The sequence below is a fragment of the Mastomys coucha genome, unplaced genomic scaffold (assembly GCF_008632895.1).
Source record: "Mastomys coucha isolate ucsf_1 unplaced genomic scaffold, UCSF_Mcou_1 pScaffold22, whole genome shotgun sequence".
In the NCBI taxonomy this organism is placed as follows: domain Eukaryota; kingdom Metazoa; phylum Chordata; class Mammalia; order Rodentia; family Muridae; genus Mastomys; species Mastomys coucha.
Genome location: NW_022196905.1, coordinates 47,760,128 through 47,786,645, shown reverse-complemented (window position 1 = coordinate 47,786,645; position 26,518 = coordinate 47,760,128). Strand labels below are relative to the sequence as shown.

General features: G+C 38.2%; 1 protein-coding gene across 2 annotated transcripts in view; it reads right to left on the bottom strand.

Annotated features, from left to right (window-relative positions):
- Stim2 (stromal interaction molecule 2) overlaps window positions 1-26,518 on the bottom strand; it is a 137,888-nt gene that overhangs the window by 15,046 nt on the left and 96,324 nt on the right. For both annotated transcript variants that reach the window (XM_031342296.1, XM_031342297.1), the window contains exons 4-6: window positions 3,427-3,538; window positions 2,244-2,359; window positions 228-405 (exon numbers count right to left, since the gene is read on the bottom strand). In XM_031342296.1, coding sequence (XP_031198156.1) covers window positions 228-405; window positions 2,244-2,359; window positions 3,427-3,538 — 406 coding nt within the window. The remainder of the gene's footprint in view (window positions 1-227; window positions 406-2,243; window positions 2,360-3,426; window positions 3,539-26,518) is intronic.

The following is a 26,518-nucleotide window of genomic DNA, read 5'->3' as shown; positions in this document are numbered from 1 at the left end:
CTCACTCTGTAGACCAGGCTGGCCTCGAACTCAGAAATTCGACTGTCTCTGCCTTCTAAGTGCTGGGATAAAAGGCGTGCACCACCACCACCTGGTTTATTTTAGATTTTTAAGTACTTAGTAGCACAAGCTGACCCTGATCTCATGACCTTGACTGGAACCTCCAAGCTTCACCTCCCAGCATGAGCCACCACGCCCACCCGTGTGGAGTGAGGTGCTTCAGTTACCTCTCTTGTAAGTCCATAAGACTCTGCTCTGCAGTTTGCAGACTCTCTAAGTCTTTCATCATTTTGGCAACATGTTCCTTTGATGTCTTATTTTGTGTATAAGCAAACCAACAACCCCCAACACCAATTACTATGGAAATTGTGAGAATAAAATCCTTCATCCAGTTATGAGGTGGGCCTATAAAAAAAGGCAAATAGTTAAATTAATTTTTGAGTGTAATACAATGAAAATATACAGAAAAGCAAACAAAACTAAATATCTCCTTCCACCAGATACAAATTCTAGCTTTATAAAATCAAAACTCTTCCAACGATGAGTATGCTTATTTGATCTATCTAATATACAAAACCAGCAGAAAGGCAAAGAAAAACACATATGGATATACCAGGCCTTTTTCTGATAGATCTTATTATGCTCCTGAAAAAAGTCCCCACAGAGTGAAGGGATCCCATAACTTGTTTCCATTTCCTTCAGTTAGGCTACGTCACTGCCACTGAGGTACAAACTGGAGAATCACCCATTCACCATACGGCATTTCCTCAAGCATGTGGTTTTACAATAAATTACTCTCATCAGTGGTCCATAATGTTAGAGGATATAATACTACCGCCCCAAGCAGACATAACAATATTTTGTTAACACATAGGGAGGTGCTGGGGAAGTTGTTATTGGTACTCCCTAAGTAGAGGCCAGAAATATTCCTGAGCATGCCACAACTGACAGGAAAACTTCTTCCCCATAGTTTGTTACTACTAGTAACAAACATCCACTGCTCTACCATGTACACAACTGAGAAGCCCTGGGTTCAAGGGCCATAGCTCGTTAGCAAGTGGCCAGTTGTCTGGGATACAGGGGTTAGGAGGAGAGAAAATGAAATGTAGGATCCTTCTTCCCTAACCTACCAGGTATGATGTCAACTCAGCACTGCAAATATAAACCAGAAGGCACAAGGGCTACTGTCTTCAGGAATGTAAAACATAAAATCTCTACTCAAATATCATTTTAACCTTGCCCTGTCTGTCAATATATACCAACTTTCCAGGGACTAATTAGAAGAGAGATACATGATAGCTAATGAAATATAATGCAGTATTTCAGGGCTCCAAGGAAATGTAATTTATAGTGGTGAGTTGCCTTTCCTGGCCACTTTTATGTCATTTTGACATAAACTTAAGTCATCTGAGAGGGAACTTCAATTGAGAAAATGTCTCCATAAGATCAGGCTATATTCAAGTCTGTAGGGTATTTAGTGATTTAATCACTGATTGATGTGGGAGCACCCAGCCCATTGTGGGTGGTGTCATCCCTGGGCTGGTGGTCCTGAGTTCTATAAGAAAGCAGAATGAGCAAGCCATGAGGAACAAGCCAGTAAGCAGCATCCTCCATGGCCTCTGAGTTAGCTCTGTCACCAGGTTCCTGCCCTGTGTGAGTTCCTGTCCTTACTTTCTTCAGTGATAAACAATGATGTGGAAGTATAAGCCAAATAAAAATAAACCCTTTCCTCTCCAATTAGCTTTGGTCATGGCTATCATCAGAGCAACAGGAACCCTAACTAAAATATTGCCTAAACACTTACTGCTTCGGCCACAAGATATTCTGCATGCTTCCAGTACGTGAACTCTACAGAAATATCAGGTTGCTAGACTACAAAGTCCAGGGTGCATCCATGTTTATGTGTATGCTAAAAAGTTTCAGTGTTCCATATTGTCAGAGCACATGCTCTCTCTCGCGTGCCGTGCAAGACATGTACTACAGACAACTACAGTCTCAAGGGGTTTGCTTAGATTTCTGATTCTGAGAGGTTCTCAGGTTTGCCACAGCTTCACAGCTTTTCATATTAGTAACTAGTTTTGAAAGTTCCTATTTCTATGGGAGGAAAGCTCATTCTACAAGCTGCATTTCCTTCATGGTTATGGAAAGGTTTTTCGTGGTTGCCTGCTTCTCTCAAGTCTGTTTTCTTCAACAGGGATGGAGCAGGCTGCACTACTGTATCACTGAATGAGAGAGATACTTACGTGTCAGAGGCCCAAACAAAACCACATCCAGTGCTTTGAGCTGAAGTTTCTGTCTGTGACTCCTGTCACTGATTTTCAACTGAGAAATCATAAATGAAGGTTCATGAACTGCTATCCTGTATATAGAAAAAATAATATGCAGTAAACAAAGTATTTCCAGTATATAAAATTCAATACATGAGCAACATAATTACCAGTTCGAATACTGATATAATCATTGAAGGCTCATCTGTATTAAAGCACACTACTTCAGAAACAATTTAAAAAAATTCAGATAATGAAAGCCTTCTGTAGGCTAATAATTGTGCTGCTATATTGATGAGCTACTGTCTTCTAAAGTTCTTTTCTATTATAACTTACTAGAATTGCAAAATTTATGAAGCAAAGTATTTTATAATAATTTATGTCAGCATTTTACTAGCATTTCACACACATTAAAAAAAGTAAAACTACTAAGACACTTATGAAATATTCTTAGTAGATGTTAAAAAACAGTCCCTTTTTTCTTTTTCTTTTTTTGGTTTCTCTGCATAGCCCTGGCTGTCCTGGAACTCACTCTATAGGCTAGGCTGGCCTTGAACTCAGAAATCCACCTGCCTCAGCCTCCCAAGTGCTGGGATTAAAGGTGTGCACCACCACTGCCGGTCTTAAAAACAGTTCTTATTCAGCTGAAAAGCTCTCTCACTACACTCAGTGTTCAAGTGTTTCAGATGAACAGAGTATACTGAAAACTAAATTGAAGGTAAGAAGTCGTCTTGGGTAGGTTGAGGGTAGAGGGATTCACTTAATACTCACTTCCTGGGTGGGTTAGTGGGTAGAGATAAGAGAATACTTAGAAACTCTGGGGCCTGCTAAGTTGCTATGTACACACACTGATAACAAAGAGGCCCTGCCTCAAGCAAGGTGAAAGGTACAGGAGAAATTGTCCTCTGACCTCCACACATATGCAATGTCATCTGCATGTACACACTCTACACCACAAACACACATGCAATACATGTGTACACACAAAGAATAAAAACATAACGAAAATAAGAAAAAGATAAAGTACTTCAAACAGATATATTTATACTATTTTGTTTCTACCATCAGCCCCAGCAGTACATTACAAATTTGGAATTGAAAAAAAGGCATCTACAACACACTTTTTCACGCATGGAAACCCCTCTGGGTAACCACTGACCTGGGGAGTGTTGTTCCCTTCACGTTATTATCCCTAAAATTCTTCTCGTATTGCGGCAGTTCAACAAATTCTATCAACCACTGCAGGGTATCCTCAACCGTCCAGTTGTGAACTGCAAGGCAGAAAAGAAGGTACAGTTTAAAGCAGAGTTTTCAAAATTAAAATCTAAACACATCTATATAACTTTAGAGGGAGCAAAGATGTGATTAAATTTTCAATTAAATTTAATAAGCTGCAGTAAAATAGTATTTAGCACTCTATAGTAAGCTGAAAATATTGAGACCCACTCCTGCTTTCCCAAATGCATACAATCTAAAACAAACAAAAAAAATACATAAAACAGACAAATGGTAGTAAAACTAATTCTAAAATAAGCATCAATACAGAGTTGTTAAAGGATGAAACAATTCATTTCCATGGGTGTAGACAACTTACTAGATATAGACTTGACTGACACTTCACCTAGCCCATTAAAGCATCTCACCCAGTGAGAGTCGGGCAGAGTGTAAGCACTGCAGCATACAACAGAGAACAGATGGGGAACATGTTTACCGCTGTGAAACCTAAGTGCCCTGGGCAAAGATTCAGGTGGGGCAATTTAGAAATGACGAAAGATGGGGGAAGAAAAAGTTTAAATCATGCTAATCATTAAAAAAAAAATGGGAGGTAGTAAATGGGGGAGGGAGAATGAATGAATTAGGATAAGTCCTCCTACTTGCCTACATCAACTAAAACCTACAATAAAAGCCATAGAATTCTGAAGATCTGAGATAATCCTGCTGACTTGTGTTTGGTTTGTTTTTAATTTAATTTAATTTTAGGAAGAGACAGTAAGTCAGAGGGACCACATTAGGAAAGACTGGATCTGAATGCAGGCACACTAAGCATAGAAGCTTACTCTATATACTCTGAGAGCAACAACCAAGAGCAAAGGTATAAACAAGAGGAGACCATGAGAATTCAGTTGGAGGCTTTTCTCTGCTTGCTGTGTAAAGGGTAAGCTGTATCTAGGGAAGACTTGAAAAATGGAGAGTTGCATATTGTCTGCACTTAGTGTGAAGATTGGGGAAAACCGCAACAGAGGGCAAATGGGGCTGAAGACAACAAGGAAGTGATAGATGCAGCACTACAGATCCATCTGTGCACAAAGGCTCTAGGAAAAGAGTATTCTCATAAATTATAGAAAATTCTAAATTTACATTTGCATGCAATGTTTTCACACTGCCCTTTTCAATACATGATCTTTAAAGAAAAAAAAAAACAAGCAAATTATAATTACCTAATAAAAACCTTATTTTTAAAAACTGTACTGCTAAGTGGCAATTTTATACTGAGACAAAGATTTTATGTTCCCTTTCTGATACATCTCTATCCTAACACCTGTATACAGGCCTGAGGCTGCTGGATCCACAGAGCCAAACAAATGAGGCTATCAGCCACAAGTTCAGGCCTCGGGGCCTTCCGCTGAATCTAATCCAGTCAAAGTAGCCTTTTTACACTGAAGGCTTCTTCCTTCTGAGATGAACTACATGGAGAACTGCCCTGTCTGACTGCCAAAAAACCCACAGCACAGCTGCACTGCACCCACCCACACAAAACTCTCAGCCAGGAAAACAGGATAAGATTCTCTCTGGCTTTGGATTTTTCAACAATAAAAGAACCAATCTAAGCAATCTAGCACAACAAGTTTCCAAGGAGACCAGATTCAAAGGAAGAAATTCAAAAAATGGTGCGAAACTGTCCAGTCCTAATACTACTCAACCTGAGTAGACAGCTGTGGTGGTCTAAAGTAGTTTTGTTTATAAAACTAATTTTCTTTTGAATGCATCTTTAAAACAATACCATCCTAACACAAGACAGAGTTACTTGAGGGAGAGAATTGACTTTTCCACTTGATGTCGGGGTTCCTTGCAAACAGCTTTTCTTCTCATGACTTGAGTTTTGTATTAGCTCCCTCTGCTCCAAAGACTCTGCTGCTCTTTCAGCCTCTATGGTGGCTTATTTTTCTCCCTCCTCAAAGGCCTGATATGAAATCTGTTTGAATCCTATCATCTCCTGTATTTTGTTGAATCGTCCTTTCTTAGCTAAATTCAGTTCTTCATAAGAACTTTTTTCCCAAAGAATTTAATTAATTATAATCATCTAGAAGAGAAGGAATTCTTTTAACATCTGCTTATTCCACTAAAGGATGTATAAGTACTTTGCTGAGCACTCATGCACAATTTGTTGGGTGCTACTTAATAAATGGAGTAGATGAGACTTGAAGAGTAAGTTCTATACAACCTACCTATGTCCCTCCCCATGAAGAAACTAACAAAGGCTTGTTTGCACAAGAAATCCCCAGTGTCAAAGACCAACCTGAAGCTGCCCCATCCCTCTGCCCACCTGTCACTGATCTTCATGCTGTGCTGTTCAGCCACACCTCCACTACAGGACAGTCTGAGGACAGGGCATTTTTAAAACGTACTTAGCAATTTATTCAGAGTTTGGAATTGTTAACAAAGTAATTTTGCTCAAAACTGTGGCAAGTGCTAGAGGCTGATGTTTCAGTGATTTTTAGCAAACTTTGGAATGGAAAGAGACCTTTGCCAGGCGGTGTACCTAAATCACAGAGCCACCTGTGATGGTCCTGCTGACTACATTGAGGGGTCTCATTGTAAGCTCGAGACAGCAGCTCTGCTCGGCTCACCAGGGGTCTGGAGCCAGCTAGGGATTAAGCCAGAACCGGGAGCCCAGTATTCAAAATGGACTAAAACTTTGATCCGCCCTCCTGCCTGGAGTCCTCGCTTTGATATGCTCGATTCCTGTTCTCACTTATGTGCTAAAGACATGACTGTTTCGCCTCAAGTATAAATATCCCGTTTCTCTAAGTAAAGATTACACCTTGATAAGCATCCTTTCTTGGTGTCCCTTCCTTGTCTCTTAACCCGCTTATTTCCACAGAAACTTCCCCAGTTCGTGAATCACCCACGGTATGAAGTGAAACTGCGGGCCGGTTTCCTTCAGCCACCATAGCTCTTTCACTCAGGTTCAGTTTTTGAAAAAACAGAGTAATAAACTAAGCTAAGCTACCTTTAAAATTCTGTCTTTCTGATTCCGTTATAACAAAAGAGGTCTGCTGTCTAAAGCTCTGCAAACTGAACAACCAGCCTAGAACATTGCATTACAGAATGCTGACAGGGAAGATCGAATTCTAAAAATGGCTAGGACACCAATAAAAACTGTTGCTAACATTAACTATGTACTACATACCAGATTTATGAATGTTATTTCATGTGGACACTGCAGCAGCTCTCAAGTCAGTACTTTTATTCCCATGCTGAGCCTACAATTTTCTCAAAGTAGAACTCTTAATTAGGTATAAACAAATTAGTAAATGGCCACAGTAAGTTTCAGAGCAAGCTGTTTCTAGAACAGCAGATACTGCACAGCAGTGTAACCTATGGCCCTTCATGATTTGCAGCTTTTTTGTTTTTTGGGTTGTTTGGTTGTTTGTTTTTTTGGTTTTTCAAGACAGGGTGTCTCTGTGTAGCCCTGGCTGTCCTAAAACTCACTCTGTAGACCAGGCTGGCCTCGAACTCAGAAATCTGCCTGCCTCTGCCTCCCAAGTGCTAGAATTAAAGGCGTGAGCCACCACCGCCCGATGATCTGCGGCTTCTTAAATGTGCTCTGTGTCCTTGTGGCCCCTGACATTCTTCAACTGAGACTGGCTTTCCTTTCTTCCATTTGCCCACCTTGTCCTTACTCTCTTTGACTCAAACTAGGAACTCCTTCCTCTAAAATTTTCCTGATCGCCCATTTCAGTATTGCATTGGCCTCCTTTGTATTCTTTATCATCTATACATGGATCAACCATGAGATGAACCAACACAAATGACTGTCCTCACAACCTGCCCTCTGATGAAGAGTGCTAAGAGAAGAGGAACTTACTTTTAAAAAAGGAAGTTGTTTCGATTTATTTTTGTGTGTGTGTGTGTGTGTATGTATGTATGTGTATACGTATGTGCAAATAAATGTGCACATGTATGCTGTAAGTGTGGAGGTAAAAGGACAATTTTCAATAGTCAGTTACCTCCTTGTACCTGTGGGTTTCAGGAATTGAACTAGGAGTTGGCAGCAATTCCCTTCCCCTGTTGAGGCATCTCATCAGCCCAGCACTTATTATTGTCATTCAGCTAATTAAGGAGCTTTCTCTTTTTCTAAATACACACTTACACATCCATTTTCACTGTACCCTTTAGCTACAGTGAAATGTAGCTGCTATCTCTAGATTCTATAAAGAGACACCTGGCCATATGATCATATATATGTCTATCAGCTGATAACTAGAATGTGAACTCTGGTCCAAGCCCATTATATTGTAGGTAGCTTCTGATTCAAAACACCATACTAACACTTAAGATATTTTCTGGTAGAAATTTAGTGCTATTAGCACACAAGTGCAAAATGTTACCAACAAGTAATCTATTATAAGCAGCTGCCTAAGTGGACTTGTAGTTCTCCTAGAGATGTCAGGTATACACAGGGGCTACACTAAAGCTGGAGGTAGTAACATAAAAACCCAGGAGAGTTATGTTAGCTTTTCATGATAGAAGATAGGCCTATAAGTTGGAAGAGACCCTCTAACAACTTGAAGATAATTATTTCAAAGAGCCAATAGTTTAGGGCTTTCATGTTTTGTTTTGTTGACACAGTGTCTCTGTTCTGGAACTTGCTATGTAGATCAGGCTTGGCCTCATACTTGGCATCATCTCTCTTTCTAGAACACTGAATGGTAGGAAAAAGGATGGTGAACCTAGAACCAGAACTCCAGGAGAGGCAGAGGAGGATACACGGTGTAGAAAGACAGACAGCTGGAGATTAAAAGATTTTTTTTTTTTTTTTTGCTAACAAGGCAGTTTCTGCAACAGTAAATGTAGTTCCTCAGTTGAAAAAAGAAAGACACTGTGTTGCATCAGCCCCACCTACACCCTACTCACCAGCCCTACCACAATGTAGCTATTTTGGAACAGCACATGAAAAAGAGGAAAAGTAGGCCTAAGTTAAAGTGAAAGTTTTTTTAAAGCAATAGGGTGTGGAAATGAGAATTAAGAGATAGGAAGGGGTGAACATAGCTTTCAACAGAGAGGCCACCTTAGCCCTGACTGAAACAGCCTTCTAAGAAAGTCATGAGCCATGCTCAGGGACACAGCAAGCATACAGCTAGGCTACAACGGGATGACATGCTCTAGTTGGCAGGGATCTCTGCCCCTGAATTCTTACATACTTACTGGTTCGACAAATAGCATGACATCTAAGCTGCCTTATTTTGCAACTACCTACTAACATGTCATGCCTTACTATATATTGTGAGCTTCCATACTACAGGAGATACTATTACATTCCAACATAAAATTACCATTTTAAGTATTCGATGAAGGTGTAACAATTCCTCCTTTGAAAAGAATCAGTTTTGAATTGTCTACGAGTGGTCCTGGAGTTGTAATAAAAATATACAATCTTACTCTCAGGGTATCTCATTTCAAAGCAGCACTAGAGAATCCTTGGTTCTAGAAAAGATCCCAGAGACCTAGAACATAATGGAAGCACTAATTTATAGTTGTCAGCTGTTGAGAGTGAAGAGGATATTGTGCTTTTGGTCCATTCCTTGACTTAAGTATACCTGATAGAATAATCAGTATGAAATCCAAACTTTCAGTAATCAGTGTGAAATCCAAACTTTAAGAGAATATACTATACAAATCATTTGTTCCTGTCATCCATAAAAAACAATCTTATAAATCCTATAAATCTTACAAAGCCAATGCAGTCACTAGCCTTAGAACTTACTACATTAAATTACAGACCTAAAAATAAAGTTTCTAAAGTCTCATTTAAAATTTAAGTTAAAATTTTAGTTAATGTTAGTTAATGTTAGTCCTCCAAATCTTAAAAATGTTCATAAACGGGCTGGCGAGATGGCTCGGCAGGTAAGAGCACTGACTGCGATTAGCTAGAACAGCTGGTCAGTGCCGTGGCATTAACTACACTATCTTCAGGTACAGCATGGAAACAACCTTATAAAATTCCAACAGGTTTGTATAGGCCCAAGGGAAGAGAAGTCACAAAAACAATGGACATTGTCCATTATAAAATGTTCTGTGCTCTATGTTCTGACACTTTTATAAAAGTCTGAAGACATAATGGCTAATGTTTGAAACATTAGCATGTTTACAAAAATATTATATTCTAAAACAATGTACCAATACAGAATTTATCAGAATTAAATTCAATTTCAAATGAAAGACTTTCAAGTTACAAAGCCTCAGGAGTTCTCATTACACTGGCAGATATAACTTCTCACAGGAAACTTCAATTAACCTACGCTGTAAAAAGGCAGGACTCTGATAATGAAACTTTAATTAACCGTTTGTTAAACTGTAATAAACAAGAGAGAATGCAATTCCTTGTATAGAGGTAAAGAAGCTGCAGCCCTGCTCCATCTTCTCTCAGTTGGCTTCATGGACTGACTATGTACACCAGTCATTTGCGAGTGACACCATGACAACCAGCTGCCAGAGAAAGTTTATCAGGACCAGAAAGTGAGTTCCTAATTGCATGTCAGTCGGCAAGACATGTCTCTGACATGGTCTAAATCCCTGCATCATGCTGTATTTGGACACCTAAAGCCATGCCCTGAACCTGGGAAGGTCAGACATTAGTACTTATGCTAATACTTTCGTTCATGTATTCCTTGCCTTGTATCATATAAGAACTTTGTAGAATTTTTAGAACTCGAAATGATGTTAGCAAATGTCTGGATATTCAAATTTTAAAATTATTGGGTTATTCTGTTCCCAATGGTAGCTCCAGAATACTGTATAAGACTTTGTAACTTTGTTTTGCTCTAAACTGAGATTTTACAATTATGTAAAATAAACAAAATAAATTACTAGTGATTATGCTCATAAAAATGGTAAGGAGTAACAAAGGCATAACTAAAGAATTCAGAAAAAGTATAGAAATGATTCATTTAAATATAACATATGAACATAAACAACTGGTTTCATTTTATCATCACAAATATAGTAACTAAAATAGTATGCAACAGAACTTTAGAAGTGTTTTCTTTAAAACACATACACATACTCAAAACAGCAGAACACTCAATGACTGTAAGAGAAAGAAATGTGTAATCAAGTTTTCGTAAACATCTCTATGTGTGTCACAGAACAAATTTATGACCCCAGGAACAGTGGCTAAATTGTTTATTCATTTCCCCCTTTATATCCAGATTTCTTCTTTTAATACCGAATTGAAGCTATGGCACACATTTAGAACACTTGCTACTCTTCAGGCTTACCAGAGTTCAGCTCCCAGCACCAGTATCAGGAGGCTAACACCTGTCATTTACTCCAGCTGCTGGTGAGCTGCTTGCCCTCTTCTGGCCTCCATAGACACTGACATGATATGACTATCGTTTTCTTTAAAGACAATATCATACCAAGTCAGTCTCTTTAAAGATGGGCACTGTTGCCTTTACCCAATTAATCTCAACATGTGAACAACTGTGAAGTACTATATAAATGAGGAGTTGCAGACACAACTGTGAAGTACTTAAATAATGAGGAGTTGCCAGTACATGAATATATGGCAAATGATTCTGTTAAACAAAGTGAACAGGAAGGAGTCAGTGTTGAGTAATTTGAGCATCATTTTTAAATAAAGCAACAAATTTCTTCTAAAGTGTGGCTCTGTTTTGTAAAGTGATGAACATCCTATTTTCTAAAACATATTAAACAAGAAATATATATTTCTAAGTAATATCTTTAGAATGTTTGGTTTTATTTTCTGCCACTTTTTCTTTAAATCTTAAAGTGATTTTTTAAAATATAGCTTTTTCAAGAAAACACAAACGGTGGGTGGCACTGGTGTGATGGGTAGGAGGGCCCAGGCCTAGGAGGCCGAGGAGGCTTCCTCAGAGGACACAGCTCCTGAAGGTAAAGCACGACAGACTGTGAGTGAGTAGATCTCCATCACGAAGCTGGTCAAGGATATGTGGATCAAGTCCCTGAAGGAGATCTATTTGATCTCCCAGCCCATTAAAAAACGTGAGATTGAACTAATACAGAAGTAGAGGCTCACAGCCATCCATTGGACTGAGTACAGAGTCCCCAATGAAGGAGCTAGAGAAAGGACCCAAGGAGCTGAAGGGTTTGCAGCCCCTTAAGACAAACAACAATATGAACTAACTAGTACCCTCAGAGCTCCCAGGGACTAAAACTCCAACCAAAGAGTACACATGGTAGGACTAATGGTTCCAGCAGCATAATGTATAGCAGAGGATGGCCAAGTTGGTCATCAATGGGAGGAGAGGACCTTGGCCCTGTGAAGGTTCTATGCCCCAGTGTAGGGGAATGCCAGGGCCAGTAAGCAGGAGGGGGTGGGATGGTGAGCAGGGGGAGGGGGAAGGGAACAGGGGATTGTTTTTGCTATGTTTTTTTTCTTTTCTTTCTTTTTCTTTTTTTTCTTTTTTTTGGGGGGGGGCCTGGGAAAGGAGATATTGTAAATAAAGAAAACATCTAATAAATAAATAAGAAAGAAAGAAAAAAGAAACGTGCGACTACTGATTTCTTCCAGGTAATGTCTCCAAAGGATTAGGCTGGGGCAGACCAGCAGACCAGGTTGAAGGCTTTTGTCACTATTGTGGTGTGGTGGTTTGATTGAAAATGGCCCCCATGGGCCATAGGGAATGGCACTATTAGGAGGCATGGTCTTATTAGAGGAAGTGTGTCTGGGGGTGGCCTTTGAAGTTTCAGAAGCTCAAGCCAGGTCCACTGTCACTCTTCCTGTTGCCAATGGACTAGGATGTAGAACTCTCAGCTATCTCTCCAGCATAATGTTTGTGTGCAGCCATGCTTCCTTACATAACGACATTTAACCAAACCTTGTACTGTAAGCCAACCCCAATTACATGTTCCCTTTTTAAAAGCTGCTGTGGTCATGGTGTCTCTTCACAGCAATAAAAACCCTAACTAAGACATGGGGACTACAATGGTCATGCTGGTCTTAGTGTTAAGTGCTCCAAGGAGGTTGTCACTGCCATCCAAGGGGCAATCATCTTGGCCAAGCCTTCCATCATCACTGTGCACAAAGGCTACTGGGGGAACAAGAGTGGCAAGTCCTTACTGTTCCATGAAAGGTGAAGGCCGCTGTGGCTATGTGTTGGTGTGCCATATCCCTGCCTCAAGACAATCCTTGGCATTGTCTCTGCTCCTGTGCCCAAGAAGCTGCTGCTGATGGCCAGTATTGCTGACTGCCACACATCAGCCAAGGCACCCTGGGCAACTTTGCCAAGAACACCTTTGATGTCATCTCTAAGACTACTATTTGAGTCCCAACCTCTGGAAAGAGACCATGTTCACCAAGTCTTATTAGAAATGCACTGACCATCTTGTGAAAACCCACAGTAGACTCTCTGTTCAGATGTCCCAGTTTCTAGCTCTGGCTACCACATAAAGGTTTTATACAAGAAAAATAAAGTGAATTAAGTCTGCTTAAAATTTTGAATATAGTTAACTTGGTATTTCTTTGCATAGCAAATATTTACCAGGCACATAGTAATTAATATTGGGTGCTAGATAAAATAAAACACTAGAATCCAAGAATTATCAAGACTATTGGAGAACATGATATAATAACATACATTCATTTTTGAGGGCATCAAACACTCCTCACCCCAGGAAAAAAAAGCCCAATTAAAGAAAACCTTTTAAAGCCAGTAAGTTAAGGAGTAGAAATGGCTTTCACTGCTCACTGGCACACCTCACGTTCAAAACCTAGAAATCCTGCTTTCCTTCAAAATGAAAAAGCCCACCAGTGACAGATATTCCCAACTTAATTTTACTCTAAAAACTTCTGTCTAATCTTCAACTGTATCAAATTTTTTCTATTACATTTAGTATTTTTAAATCTACTAGTTCATAAATATTATTAGCTACATTTACTTAATATGGAATGTTTTCCGACTTAAGTTTTGTTAGGTATATACAGTCATGGTTTAATGCTATTGTGGCAAAACAACTTTTAGGAAAAATCCCCTCAATTCTGAGTAGTGGCGCAATGGATTAAATATTAAGTTACTAAATAGGCTTATTTACAGAGGACCTTTGTCAACGGCTAAAGAGTTAGTTATGTAAGAAGGGCACACTGTGAATAAAGAGCTTCAGTAAAAGTAAATTCACACTGATGGACTCACTTACCCACAGACGCTGAACAGTGCCCTCTAAGGCTTCCTCCAAGTTCTCGCCACATCTCAATCTTTCTATTGCTTAGCAGTAGCCAAGTTCCGTATATGGATGAAAAAAAAAGTTACTACTGACCAGCGCCTATCTGGTGTGGCAATAGGGATAGCAGCAGCCTTGCAGAAGCCCACACTAGGCAGGGTCTGGAGTGTGGCAGCAGCAGTCTGATGAGGTCAGGAAAGGGACTATAAACAGGGAACAAGTAGGCAAACATGCTGGGGATAACAGCTGATTCAACTTACTGTCAGTGGAGGGAGACACAGAGATACACACAGTAAGAGGGTAAGTTACAATCAACTCAACAGTGTTGGACTGAAATTGGAAGTAAAAATCATCAGTGTGAAATCGTGGTTTTTAATAAAGAAACAAATACAAACTGTAATGTTTAAGTTTGACAGTTGAAAAATCTCTCCAAATAATATCCTAGTGGCATTCTTGCTACTAGTTTCTAAGTCTGGCACTGAGAAATAACATGATGCATCTATAATACCTTTGAGAACCAAGGGGTTTACTAAAACCAGCATTGGAAAAAAAAAAAAAAAAAAAAAAAAAAGGCTGACAGTAACAAATGAAAAACCCAGAGAATAAGAGAGAAAAGTTGGCTCTGATGGTAATCGAATGAACACATACAGACGGTGAGGCTCAGAAGTCTCGGTAAGATGCTGTGAGTGGATCTTTCCCCAGGGCTACTTCCAAGTCTTCTTTGTTATCCCCCACCATTCTCACATGACAGGATGCTAATAATGCATCCTGTTTAATCTCTTGCAGTAAAATGCCAACTAATAAACAGAAGAATGACGGACTCTGAAAAATTGCCATTTGGCAATCATCAGTATAATAGTTAATTAAAAAAAACAAAATCCAAAGAACACTAAAACAAGTAGGTGAATATGGTATGAGGAATATTATATTTTATTACACAGTTCTCAAGTTACAGCCTCACAAGAAGTATCAGAACAGGGGCTAGAGGCATAGCTTAGCTAGTTCTTACTTAGCACACACAAAAACCTGAGTTCAATCCCCAGCACTGCATAAAACTGAGAGTGACTGAGCCACACAGCCAGTTTGATGCAGGCCTGGAATACATGAAACCCTGGGTCAAACAAAAACAGAAATATTCTAACAGAAAGATGAAAATCCACTTACAGGAATACAGCGAACACTATCTTCTGTACGTGACCAAGGTAAAACCACTGACATTAAAACAAACTGACACAGACAACACGCGTGCGCGCGCACATGCACACAAAAGCATGTAATGAAAAAATAATTTCCATGACAATCCATCTACAATGCACAACCTGATCATGTAAATGTAATAAATAAATCCCAATTTAAGAACAAAAAAGCTACAAAATGGCAGTTTTAAAGATAACTAGCCACAGTGAGTGGGGTATAAGATATAAAGGCTCTCTTCCACGCTGAAGTGATACACACAGGCTATCATGAATAATCCTGTACTTCTTCAGCTATAAAGGTCATTATCAGGACAAGTGTGAAAAGGGAAATGGACAGTGGAGATCTCTGGACAAACAGCGCATGGAAAGTCTTTGTTCTAGTTCTGACAACTTCTCTAAGTTTGATTCACTTTAGCTGTGAAATTAAAAGTTTAAACCAAAATTTTTATATTATATAAATAAAAATTCTATTAATTTTACTGCTTATGATATTCTTGAAGATAGTATGCAAATTGTTTTTGGTTTTGTTTGTTTGGCTAGTCTGGAACTCCCTATGTAAACTGGGCTAGCCTACAATGCATAGAGGTCTGCCTTCCCCAGCTTCTAAAGTGCTGAGGTTAAAGGCATATGCTATCACACCCAGTCAGAATGGAAACCACTAGCAATGACGACGACAATAACAAACACAGGGCCCAGTAGCTCCCAAGTACTCTCCTCACTAACCCTCAGCACAGCTGTCTAGGTGAGTGTGGACTTGCTGTGAGTAGAATGCTACTAGCTACATCATACAAATGGGAAAACAGGGAACTCAGTGATTACATTATTCATTCACCTGAGTCCCGTGGGGATCTGAATACAGGAAGTCAAGCCAAGGGCCTCACTTACTTTGAGATATTGATCTTGTCTGTTTAGGAAAGGAGGAGGGTCTTTAATTAGCAACAAGAAGGTAAAAATTCTCAAACCTGTAGCAAGTCTATAATAGCATTCATTTAGAAATAAGTTGAGAAGATATACGATGAGAACACATAATGCTGGAAATCTTTTACTATAGGTTTCTGGTATTTATATAAAAATAACAGCCACTGTAAACAACTGAGATAATTTTAACAACTACAGTTCAAAGAAAAGCTGATTCGTGACTTTGCAGTAGGGAATAATTTGTAATTTTAGAAGTCTTTTTAGAAGCATAGTGATTAAATTGAAAAACATGTGGTTAAATTATTAAAACATCTCATATTTATTTTCAATTTTCTGGGTTGGAGCTGACGACAATCTCTTTCTGCTTATTTCATATTGTTTTCACTGTTTTAATTAGCTGCTTACTGATTCCCAAATCTACACACTGTATTTTTTAGGCTTCTTGTGACTATATCTAGACACTTTTAGTGTCTGTCTCTGTCTCTCCTATCTCCTTCTCTCTCTCTCCCTCTCTCCCCCTCTCTCTCTCCCTCTCTCCCCCTCTCCCTCTCCCTCTCCCTCTCCCTCTCCCTCTCTCTCTCTCTCTCTGCCTCTCTCTGCCTCTTTCTCTCCCCTCCTTCTCTCTCCCTCCCTCTCTCAGGTCTCCAGATGTACTAATGAAGAAAGCAACTTGCTCTCTCTTTTGAAAGTTAGAGATGAATCAATATGATTTTATGAAATATAATTCAAAGTCCTATTTAGTTATAAACTATTTATTCTTGTATTTGATGGCCCATGCAAGCATAACACTTTATTATCTAGGAATTACTTGCAATAGAACTGTCAACAAACTATAATTGAATTCTAAATCATAACTAACGAATTTACTTGCAAAATAAAAAGCTACTAGGGTAAGAACTGCATGTTGTGGTTTGAATATGCTTGGCCCAGAAAGTGGCACTATTTAAAGGTGTAGCTCTGTTGGAGTAGGTGTGGCCTTGCTGGAGGAAATGTGTCCCTGTGGACATGGGCTTCAAGACACTCGTCCTAGTTGCCTGGAAGCCAGTCTTCTCCTGTTTGCCTTTGGATGAAGAAGATGTAGAACTCTCAGCTTCTCCAGCCCCACATATGCCTGGATGCTGCCATGCTTCTGCCCTGATGATAACGGACTGAAACTCTGAACCTGTAAGCTAACCCCAATTAATGTTGTCCTCATAAGAGTTGCCTTTGTCATGTTCTGCTCTGTTGGTCTTGGTCTGTTCACAGCAGTAAAACCCTAATTAAGACTGCACAACTGTCACCAAAGAATGCTGATCCTTACTTCTTATTAATATAAAAAAATGACTATTCACAATGGTATCAAATTGGTTTAAAAAAAATGCTAACTAGACCCTACACTAGATCATAAAGAAAATGAAGAGAGCCAATAAAAAAACTAAAATAACTATTATTTTATAATAGAGACATAAAAGTACTGCTTCTCCTAGATGTGATGTAGCAAGATGTCACTTTTGGAAAATTCATGAAGTGATCCTCTCCTAGACAACTCTTTGGAAGACTTTATAAATTTCAGGCGTATTCACTGACTACAGTGCCCATTGTCTATCCTGGAGAAGCCTCACTGGGAAAAGTCATCAATACCCAGATCTAATTCTCATATAAGTGAAGATACAACATACCAAAACATACATCTTGGTAATGACTGCAGTGTGCACTATTTTCCTTCTGCAGTGATGCTGGGGGAAGGGGCACCTGCCTGTAATTTCAGCACTCAGCTGATGCAGGAGGCTATCCTAAGGCCAGTCTAGCTACAAAGTAAAACCCTCTCTCAAAAGTTAAGTGTATCATAATTTAGATGTGCCCAGTGAACTCAGTCAGTTTTGACCTGTTACAATATAAAGTACCAGGCAGTATCTAGGAAAACTGTGCTTTAATAGGTAAAGTTATTTCTTTTTGTTTTCAATTTTCAAAGCTATATTAGCTTATTTCAATAAAATTGAGATTTAATATTACAGTATGCATTTGTTGGCTTTGAGGTCCCAGGAATCTTAGTTTGTAGTCAAAAGCCTATCAGATTGTTCTACTAGGTGACTCATGGTACCAGGCCCCACCCTGCATCCATCCTGTATTTTGATCAGCCCCAGTCTGCTCTTCTCAGTCTAGCTGCTCATGCTAATCTGGCTGTAGGGCTGGGTGCTGCTAGTATTCCACTTCTACACCTTCTGTTCATCTGGGATTGAAGGCAGGAAGAAGTAACCAAAATACCCCAGTGACGGGACAGGTATGACTTCCTGCCATTTTTCTAACTAGCACAGGCAAGGAAGATGCCTACTTCTTTTTGGTCATCATCTTTGAAAATACAAGCCCATAGAATCTAAGATCCATAGAATAAGCCTCTAGAAATCAGCAGATAAAATCCCAATAAACACGACAGTGAGACCAGCATAAGCAGTCTAATTATATACCTGCACTTTCCAACTCAGTAAGGGCTGCTTTTCAATTATGATGGTTCAGTCTTCCTCTGTATCAATTACTGCTGAACTGGATCATTCTATTAATACATGGACACACTGGGAAACCTCCCATCCTTTAAAATACAAGTAACTTTTCAAAAAACATGTTTTATTCATAGTTATGTGTGTAAGTCTGAGGATGTGAGTGGGAATACTTACAGAGGCCAGAAGGATCCAAGATCCCTTGGAGCTGGAGTTACAGACTGTTGTGAGACAACCCTGCTGGCTCTCAACACCCCACAAAATAATCTTCTTTAACACTGTGTCTTCCTGCTGGTATCAGAGCTTCATTCTCTATTCCTCCTTCAGGAAATCAACAATATTTACTGTCTTTACTTCCTGTTTACACCACCCATATACTTTCCTTTGGCCAGCATGCACCTGCGGCTATGAAGAACACTAATACCCTCTATATTAGTCCAGCCCTGAAGCATGCTGCCTGTTGCTTCAACTCCTCTCTGGAGTTCATACCCATGCTTACAGTGTGTTCTTTCTGAGGTCTGCAGACCCTCACACTCTCTTGGTTTGCTTTCTCTGTGGACACTTCTCAGTATTCTCTCGCAAATCTTACTCAGATCTCAGAACTCATAGAATTGCCAGATAAGTATGGTCAGCTGCCTGTAATTTAATTCCCAGAAGGCTGAGACAGAGAATCCCCAGAGCAAGACTAGAGATATTGACTAGCCTTAGGTTTGATTCAGAGATGAAAGACCAAGTGAGAAAGATCCCCACCATCAATCTTGAGCTTCCATGTTCATGGTCACTGCACACGCGCACACACATGCACATGGATATGCATACACACGGACTTGCACACATGGACACACACATACACACACAAAGAACTCAAAACTCCTAAATGGAGATATTATTAAAATATACTTAAAATATATTTACAACAAATCCTAGACCTATCTGGACTTATGCTATCCTTTATTACATCCTAGCTACACAAGCCCCTTGAATATGTAAAGCCATGCCAGCCTTGGGAACCTTAAACTATATGACCTCTAAGCCTCCCATAATATACTTCACAGTATCTACCCTTGGGTCACTATCAGCAAACAGTTCTACAACCAAATATTACTCTTGGGATAGTTCATCCTGAACTTACTATTTAAATAGCCCTTTCCTTCCCTGATCACTGCCTGTCATAGTTTAATCACATAATTCAACTGTATTCGTAGTTATATGATTGTGAATATATCTTTTCACATGTGGAAATTCAAACATATTCATTTTCTCCCTGAATTTGTTGATCCTATGAGGGTAGGATATCTACTTTAAAGAATATTCTATCCTCAATGTCTGGAATAATGCATACCTCACAGAAAGAGCTAAATAAATTATTTGTAAGTGAATGAATGAAGTAATTATGACTTTTGTCCCTTTCAATCAAGGGAACTGTTGATGATCAAGCTTCCTTAACAAAAAGTATTCATTACTTGACGTTATTTTGAGTGTCCATGTGTAAAAAGAGAAAAAGAAAAGGAGAAAAAGAAAGAACAGGGTAAGGGGGCATGTAGGAGGGGGAGAGGAGAGGCAGGCTTGCTAAAATAAAGCGTTCAGATTTTAAAATAAAGTTCTATCGTCAAAGAAAGGAAGAGAAGGATGGAGAGAGGGAGGAAGAAATGAAATATATACTATACTGCAATTTCAAGCCAATCAACAAAGCACAGTATCAGTTACGCACAGGAATTAGTATTTAGTTTTGTGATAAAATAAGCCTCCAGCATTTAACATGGTATGGTTTTATGAGAAGCTACAGAGATTGCATTTGGGGGCCTACTGTAAAAATGATTCAAAGAATCTAGACCTAGCCTTAAAGGAGACTAACTTAACCTATCTTTCAAAGTTTCCAATTTCACTTCTAATAGAGAATGCAGTCTAATATCATGGTCAGATTCACGCTATTAAGCGTGCTCACTGAAAACAAACTAGAATAATTTAGACAACTACCAAAGCAGACTTGTCTTCAACTATCTCACACTGCAAGTGTGATATGCTTCCCTTCGCTAAGGCCACAGGCTCTGGATCAGTGGGAACACAGCCAGCACGGCACACAAAACCCTATAATTATTTAACTGTGGGAGAGCTAGAGTGGTACTATTATTAAATTCTGCCACAAAATATTTGGTATTGGTAAACATGGAAAAGAATGTTGCTAGCATTTTATATGCTTACACTATATAACCAATAAACTAAACAAACGCATAAGCCAATTTACATGGTAAAAAAATTCTTGGGCCTCTCCTCTTTATCCTCCACTCCCACTTTCCCCTCCTACATTAATCCCTTCCAAAAAGTTAGGCACTGTTTAAGAAGAATTGTTTCTCTAATTCTCCATGAGCAATGAATTCAAAAATGGATTAAAAAATGGTGCAGGTCTAAAGTCACTACCATCTTGCTCTCCAATGGAAAACTGTATTCCCAATAGGTTTCTTACCTATCTGAGCTTAAATTCACTTTTATCAAACTCAAATCTTATCAACTCATTAATTATTCCTGAAAGAAATCAATACTGCTGTTAAATATGAAGACATAGGAAGACAACCTCTCATACATGGCTATTCAAAAAGCACTAGCCGCTGTAAAATTTCTTGTAATTGTTAAGCACTTCCCTTGTGTCTTTTAAGTACAATCATATCTACTTCTTCCCAAGAAAACTCATTGCTTGATCGCATTACTTACCTGCAGCTACCATTCAATTTCTTTTCAAATGGACTATCTCTTATAGGGTGCTAACCATTACTCCTACTTACCTCACACTCTTTGACAGTTGTTTTATTATGACAAAATACATATAACACAGTAAATTCTAACTTCGCCTTTTTTACAAGTATGGCCTTAACTAGTGGAATTAGGCCCATTTATATTTTTGTGCTTCTATCACATAATCTATTTCCAGAATACTTTGCATCCTGTGAAACTGAAATCAGTGTGTATCATTTATATCGCAATCCCTACTCTCACTTCTACCAATTCTTCTAGCAATGTAATTCTTGACTACTCTGTAAGTATCTCGCATCTGCAAACTTCAAACTTATATAATATTTGTATTGTTAGGCAAATGTATTTCACTAGGTATTGTACCATCAAGAATCATCCATGTTGGGCATATTGTCAAAATTGTCTTCCTTTTAAAATTTGAATGAACAAGTTACTAAGTCTTCCTTTGTGTATTTGCATGCACAAACGTGTGTGCCTACTCATCATATCAACACTTAAATTAATTTCTTGAAGACTAATGATTTGCTTCTTGCCAAATCTAAGTTTTTGGGTTGGATTTTTATAGCATATTTCTCTACATCTAACTATAATTCTAACCACATTTTTGTCTTTCTCTATCTCCCACTATAGGACAGTTGTGCCAAAGGCAAAAAGAACTCTTCACAAAGATTCATGCCGTGCAAAGAGAATAAAAGATGAATGATATTTCTGAGCCAGAAAATCAAAATGAAGCAGAGTTGAGAACATGTGCAAAGTATACACAAGATCCTTAATCAACAGCTACATACAAGTAAGCAAAAAGCACAATGAGTCACAGGTCTTACATAATACACATAAAACCCATGCTGAAGTACTTTCAGGCTTATTTTTAAGACCATAAGGGCAGTTATTTTTCACACAGACTCTTAAAATTGCAGTCAAATGATAGACTATCCTGCAGATTTACACACCATCTACCCACTTCCTGAAAATATTCCCCATCTAGATATCAAGGGTACCAGCCTTTCTGCCCTTTAGGTTAGAAGCTTTATCCTTTAAGGGCTAAGCCATCATCTTTCCAGCACACCTTCCCTTTCTGACTTGCCTTGTGTCCCTCTGAAGGCCACTACTCATTCCCCATCAGACCTTGCCTTTATGACAGTATTCTCCAAGTGGTCTCTCACTTCTTTCTTTCAAAGAGCTGTCAATTCCTATGCCACACCCGCACACACATGCACAATGGTTCTAGGGATTACCAAGGCATGGCATCCCATGATGCCAGGCACTTTACCACTAGGCTATATATCCATATATACTTTTCATTTAATACATAGTCTTGGTAAACTGAATGTATTCAGACCTTGAACTTATGATCCCCAGCCTTGGCCATTTGTGTACCTGTAATTGGAGACATGTCAGCAGGCTTGCTCAGTTCCTGACTTTTAACTACTACACATTTCTGTTAAGTGGTAAGTCTATTATGTTGACCACTTAAAAAGCAGTAAGAAAACATTTGTTTTGTACTCTTAAAAAAACTTACTGCATAAAATGAGAAGGAGTTGACAGTGGAAGTAAAAACTAAATTCCTTTCTATTCTTTTTGATAAAGGAACTCTTCATTTTGTCAGACAAATCTAGAGCCTTAATTGCAAGCTAAACTAATAATCATAGTAATTAATTGAAAATAAATCTAATTGAAAAACCTTGGTAAATTAATTGAAAATAAATCTAATTGAAAAAACTTGGTAAAGTATCTAATGGTCCATTATTTTCAACACTGTAAAAGTCATGATGAAGAAAAGAGAAAGGAATGATTACTTAAATAAAACTTAACATTTAAAGTGGGAAATAAATGAAAACACTTGATAATATGTGTGTGTGTGTGTGTGTGTGTGTGTGTGTGTGTGTGTGTAATATTTACCTTACTTTATCTAGCATTTCTTCTAAATGGTGATCGAGCAATCAGAAACTGCTTATTGAGAGTGCTCTGAATTGAGGACTTTATGATAAAAAGTTATGTCTACAAAATAATAAAGGATACATTAAACATGGGGTATAGGTTTTTCTGTCATTTGTTTTTGTTGTTTTTGTTTTCTTTTTAAGATAAATTCTCGCCGGGCGGTGGTGGCGCATGCCTTTAATCCCAGCACTTGGGAGGCAGAGGCAGGTGGATTTCTGAGTTCGAGGCCAGCCTGGTCTACACAGTGAGTTCCAGGACAGCCAGGGCTATACAGAGTAACCCTGTCTCAAAAAACCAAGAAAAAAAAAAAAAAAGATAAATTCTCAGGTCTCAACCCAAACCTGGAACTTAGGATCCTTTTCCCCAGCCAGCCCTCTGATTCTGGATCACTATACCTAGCATATACCAAGTGTTTACCTGGAGTATAAACTGATTAGGAAATAGATGGACTACCTTTCTTGCAAAACCCCATAAGTGATGGTTGACAAAGTGAACAAGTAGTATCTTTGCATGGCCTTCCTTTGCAGAGAAGCACCTCTGAGTACTAATGCTTTAATACCTTCTGTTAGTGGTACACACAGATGATGGCATCTGTCAGTTCTGAAACTAGACTCCACCTGGAGGAACAGGACTCCCTTGTGTAAGGTGTTTCTGGGCACAATGAAAACCCAAAATTATATTGATGATTTTTACTGACAACAGCTTCTAAAACTAACAGCATTGCACACAGGATCAAAAATACTAAAACTTGATCTGCTGAGAAAGCTTAGCTAAACAGCTTATTAAGAACTGTCTTTCTTAAATCCATATTTGTCTTGCACATTATAAATATATTTTTATTTTTTAGTAATGTAGGAGATGGGGAGGGAGATAATAATGCCCTTGGCATGATTCATGAAAGCAGCTGTGACAACCTCCAATCAGTTTACTTCATTTCAAACCTATTTCCAATCACAAGGGAAGATTTCTTTAAGACATACTTTTTACCTGTGGATGTTTTAGTGTCATCCTCAGTATGTCCCCAAATTTGCTGGTATTGGAAGGACAAAACATTATACTGGTGGGGTTTTCTACTAATTATTTTTTGAAGCATTATTTTCCCAACACAAAAGAGCTTTTGTTCTCAATATAACAAAAATTGAAATTTTATGTGTATTCAATAGTAAATAGACAAAATTTTACTTTTTATTTCCACTTGAAGAGTTACATTTCATATAAAGTTTACAAATAATGGTTTTTATTTTGATTTTTTTCAGTATAAAAAAGTTGCATTGATGGCATATCATGATGTAATGCTAATTGCTTGTAGGATAGTTGATTGTCAGTATTGAATCCTAATCTCTAGCTGAAATTTAGACTATATCTACATATCTACATACTAATATCTAGTCTTGTAAATATGGACGAATGTCACCAAGCATGTATTTTGTATTTTGTTGCATCGTACACTGCAACTAATAAGCCAAGGAATCGACATATATTAGGTGCATGTACTGTTTCTAAAACCACAAACTAAGAATGATAAACTATCAATAGAGTTTAGTATTTGCTAATTGTACTACACTCTTTAGTTATGTATATGTAGGGAAGTCATTAGGATTATAAATTCAATTTGAGTAAAGTTTAAAATCATATATTTTATGATAAAGGGCCTTTAACTTAAGATGGCCAAAGCACTGATATTATGTATTTGCTATAAAAAGAATTATAAGAGTTTTATTTTTCTGATATTAAAAGTTACTTAATAAAGACTTGTTTCCATTAAAAAGAAGAACTATCTTTCTTTAAATGTGCTGTATTAATCATTAATATCCTCGGAACTATTAATCCATTAGAATACTTTCCAATGAAGGGTGACAAGGTAAATGTCGTGGAATGCAATCCTTCTCACCTTACTTAAACTCTGCTGGCACGCCTCTTCCTACCTATCTATCCCACAATTCCTTTTATATACTCTCGGCTGCTGGTTGTAGAACATCCCTTACATAGCTGTTAGCAGATCCTCCTCCACTAACAACAGATCATGGGTAGGTCAAGAACAAAAAGGCATTCTTCATCTGAGTATCTTAGTCTCAGAGAAGGCCATGCTCCTAATAAGCACTTAGGAGAGAGTCTTATTGCATGAACCACCTCAGTATGTTCAATCATAAGAAATAAGCAAGCAGGCAAACAAGCAAAAACACAAGCAAAACCCTCTGAATACTCTCTAAGCACAGGGGCAAAGGTTCCAAGTCCTCCTGTACAACATTTCTAGAATCCACTCAAAGTCACATTTTATTCACACAGAGGTGATAATCTTCTTGGTAGTAGATGGTGAATACATCTTCAAACTTTTACAAAGTCTACTCCAAGCCATTCATAGAGGATTTAGTAATGTCTAATATTTAGTGGTGATGACAAATACACTACCTGAACTGCCATATCCTACATACACAGCAAATACTGCTGTTTATAACTATAACACCATCCTCCAAGAATATCTTAATTTGCTACTGAAACAACACACAAACCAACAGCTTTCTTTAGACAGCAAGTTTCAGGCTCACTGGCTCAGGTGTAAGAGCAGAACCTTACTTGGCACACCAAGATTGTTTAACATAGCATGGTCACATTTGCCTCACAGGAACAATAGCAGGACAGATATTTACTGAGCATTTGTTTGGGGCTCAGCACTGCTCTAAGCACTTTTCCTCTGATTATGAACAATCTTCTAGATATAGTTGACAGTATTTACCCTTACTTAACTTACCACAGAAATAAACCACAGAAATAAATATTCAGTGGCCTATCACATACAGTAAAAGAAATTACATGCCTGGTTAAAAGATTGTGTTTATTCAAAGAATATAATACTTAAATGTGCCATTTTAAAAGACTCATTTTCTGATGTCAAATGTGTTAAATTGTATATACCCAACTTTCTTATTTCTAAAAACAAAAAATGCCTCCCATAATATTAATTCCCTAGAATAATTTTGTCTGTTTTTGATTTGTTTGTTTGTTTTGTATTTTTGTTTTTTGTGGGTCTTTTTTGGTTTTTCAAGACAGGGTTTCTCTGTGTAACATCCTGGAACTCACTCTGTAGAACAGACTGGCCTTGAACTCAGAAATCTGCCTGCTTCTGCCTCCCAAGTGCTGGGATTAAAGGCATGCACCACCACTGCTTGGCCTGTCCGTATTATTAAACTCCTATAATACCACCATGTAGATAGTATATAACCAAGAATTCGTTTTTTTTTTTTTTTTGGTGCCCTTATCTGCTGAGCAATCTCCCTTCTATGTTTTCTAATAACTTGCCAGATCACTGTTAAAGTTGAAAATTACAAGCTTCAAGTTAAATATACATTTATTACTTATATGATTTATATATAATATTTACATATAAGTATTATATATTTAATTATAAGCTTTTATTCATATATTATAACAGGATAATTTTGTCCATATTATTAAACTTCTATAATACCACCATTTAGATAGTATATAACCAAGAATTCTTATGTTACTCTTTAGCTTTTCATCTGTGGATATGAAAAAATGCTGTTAGAATTCC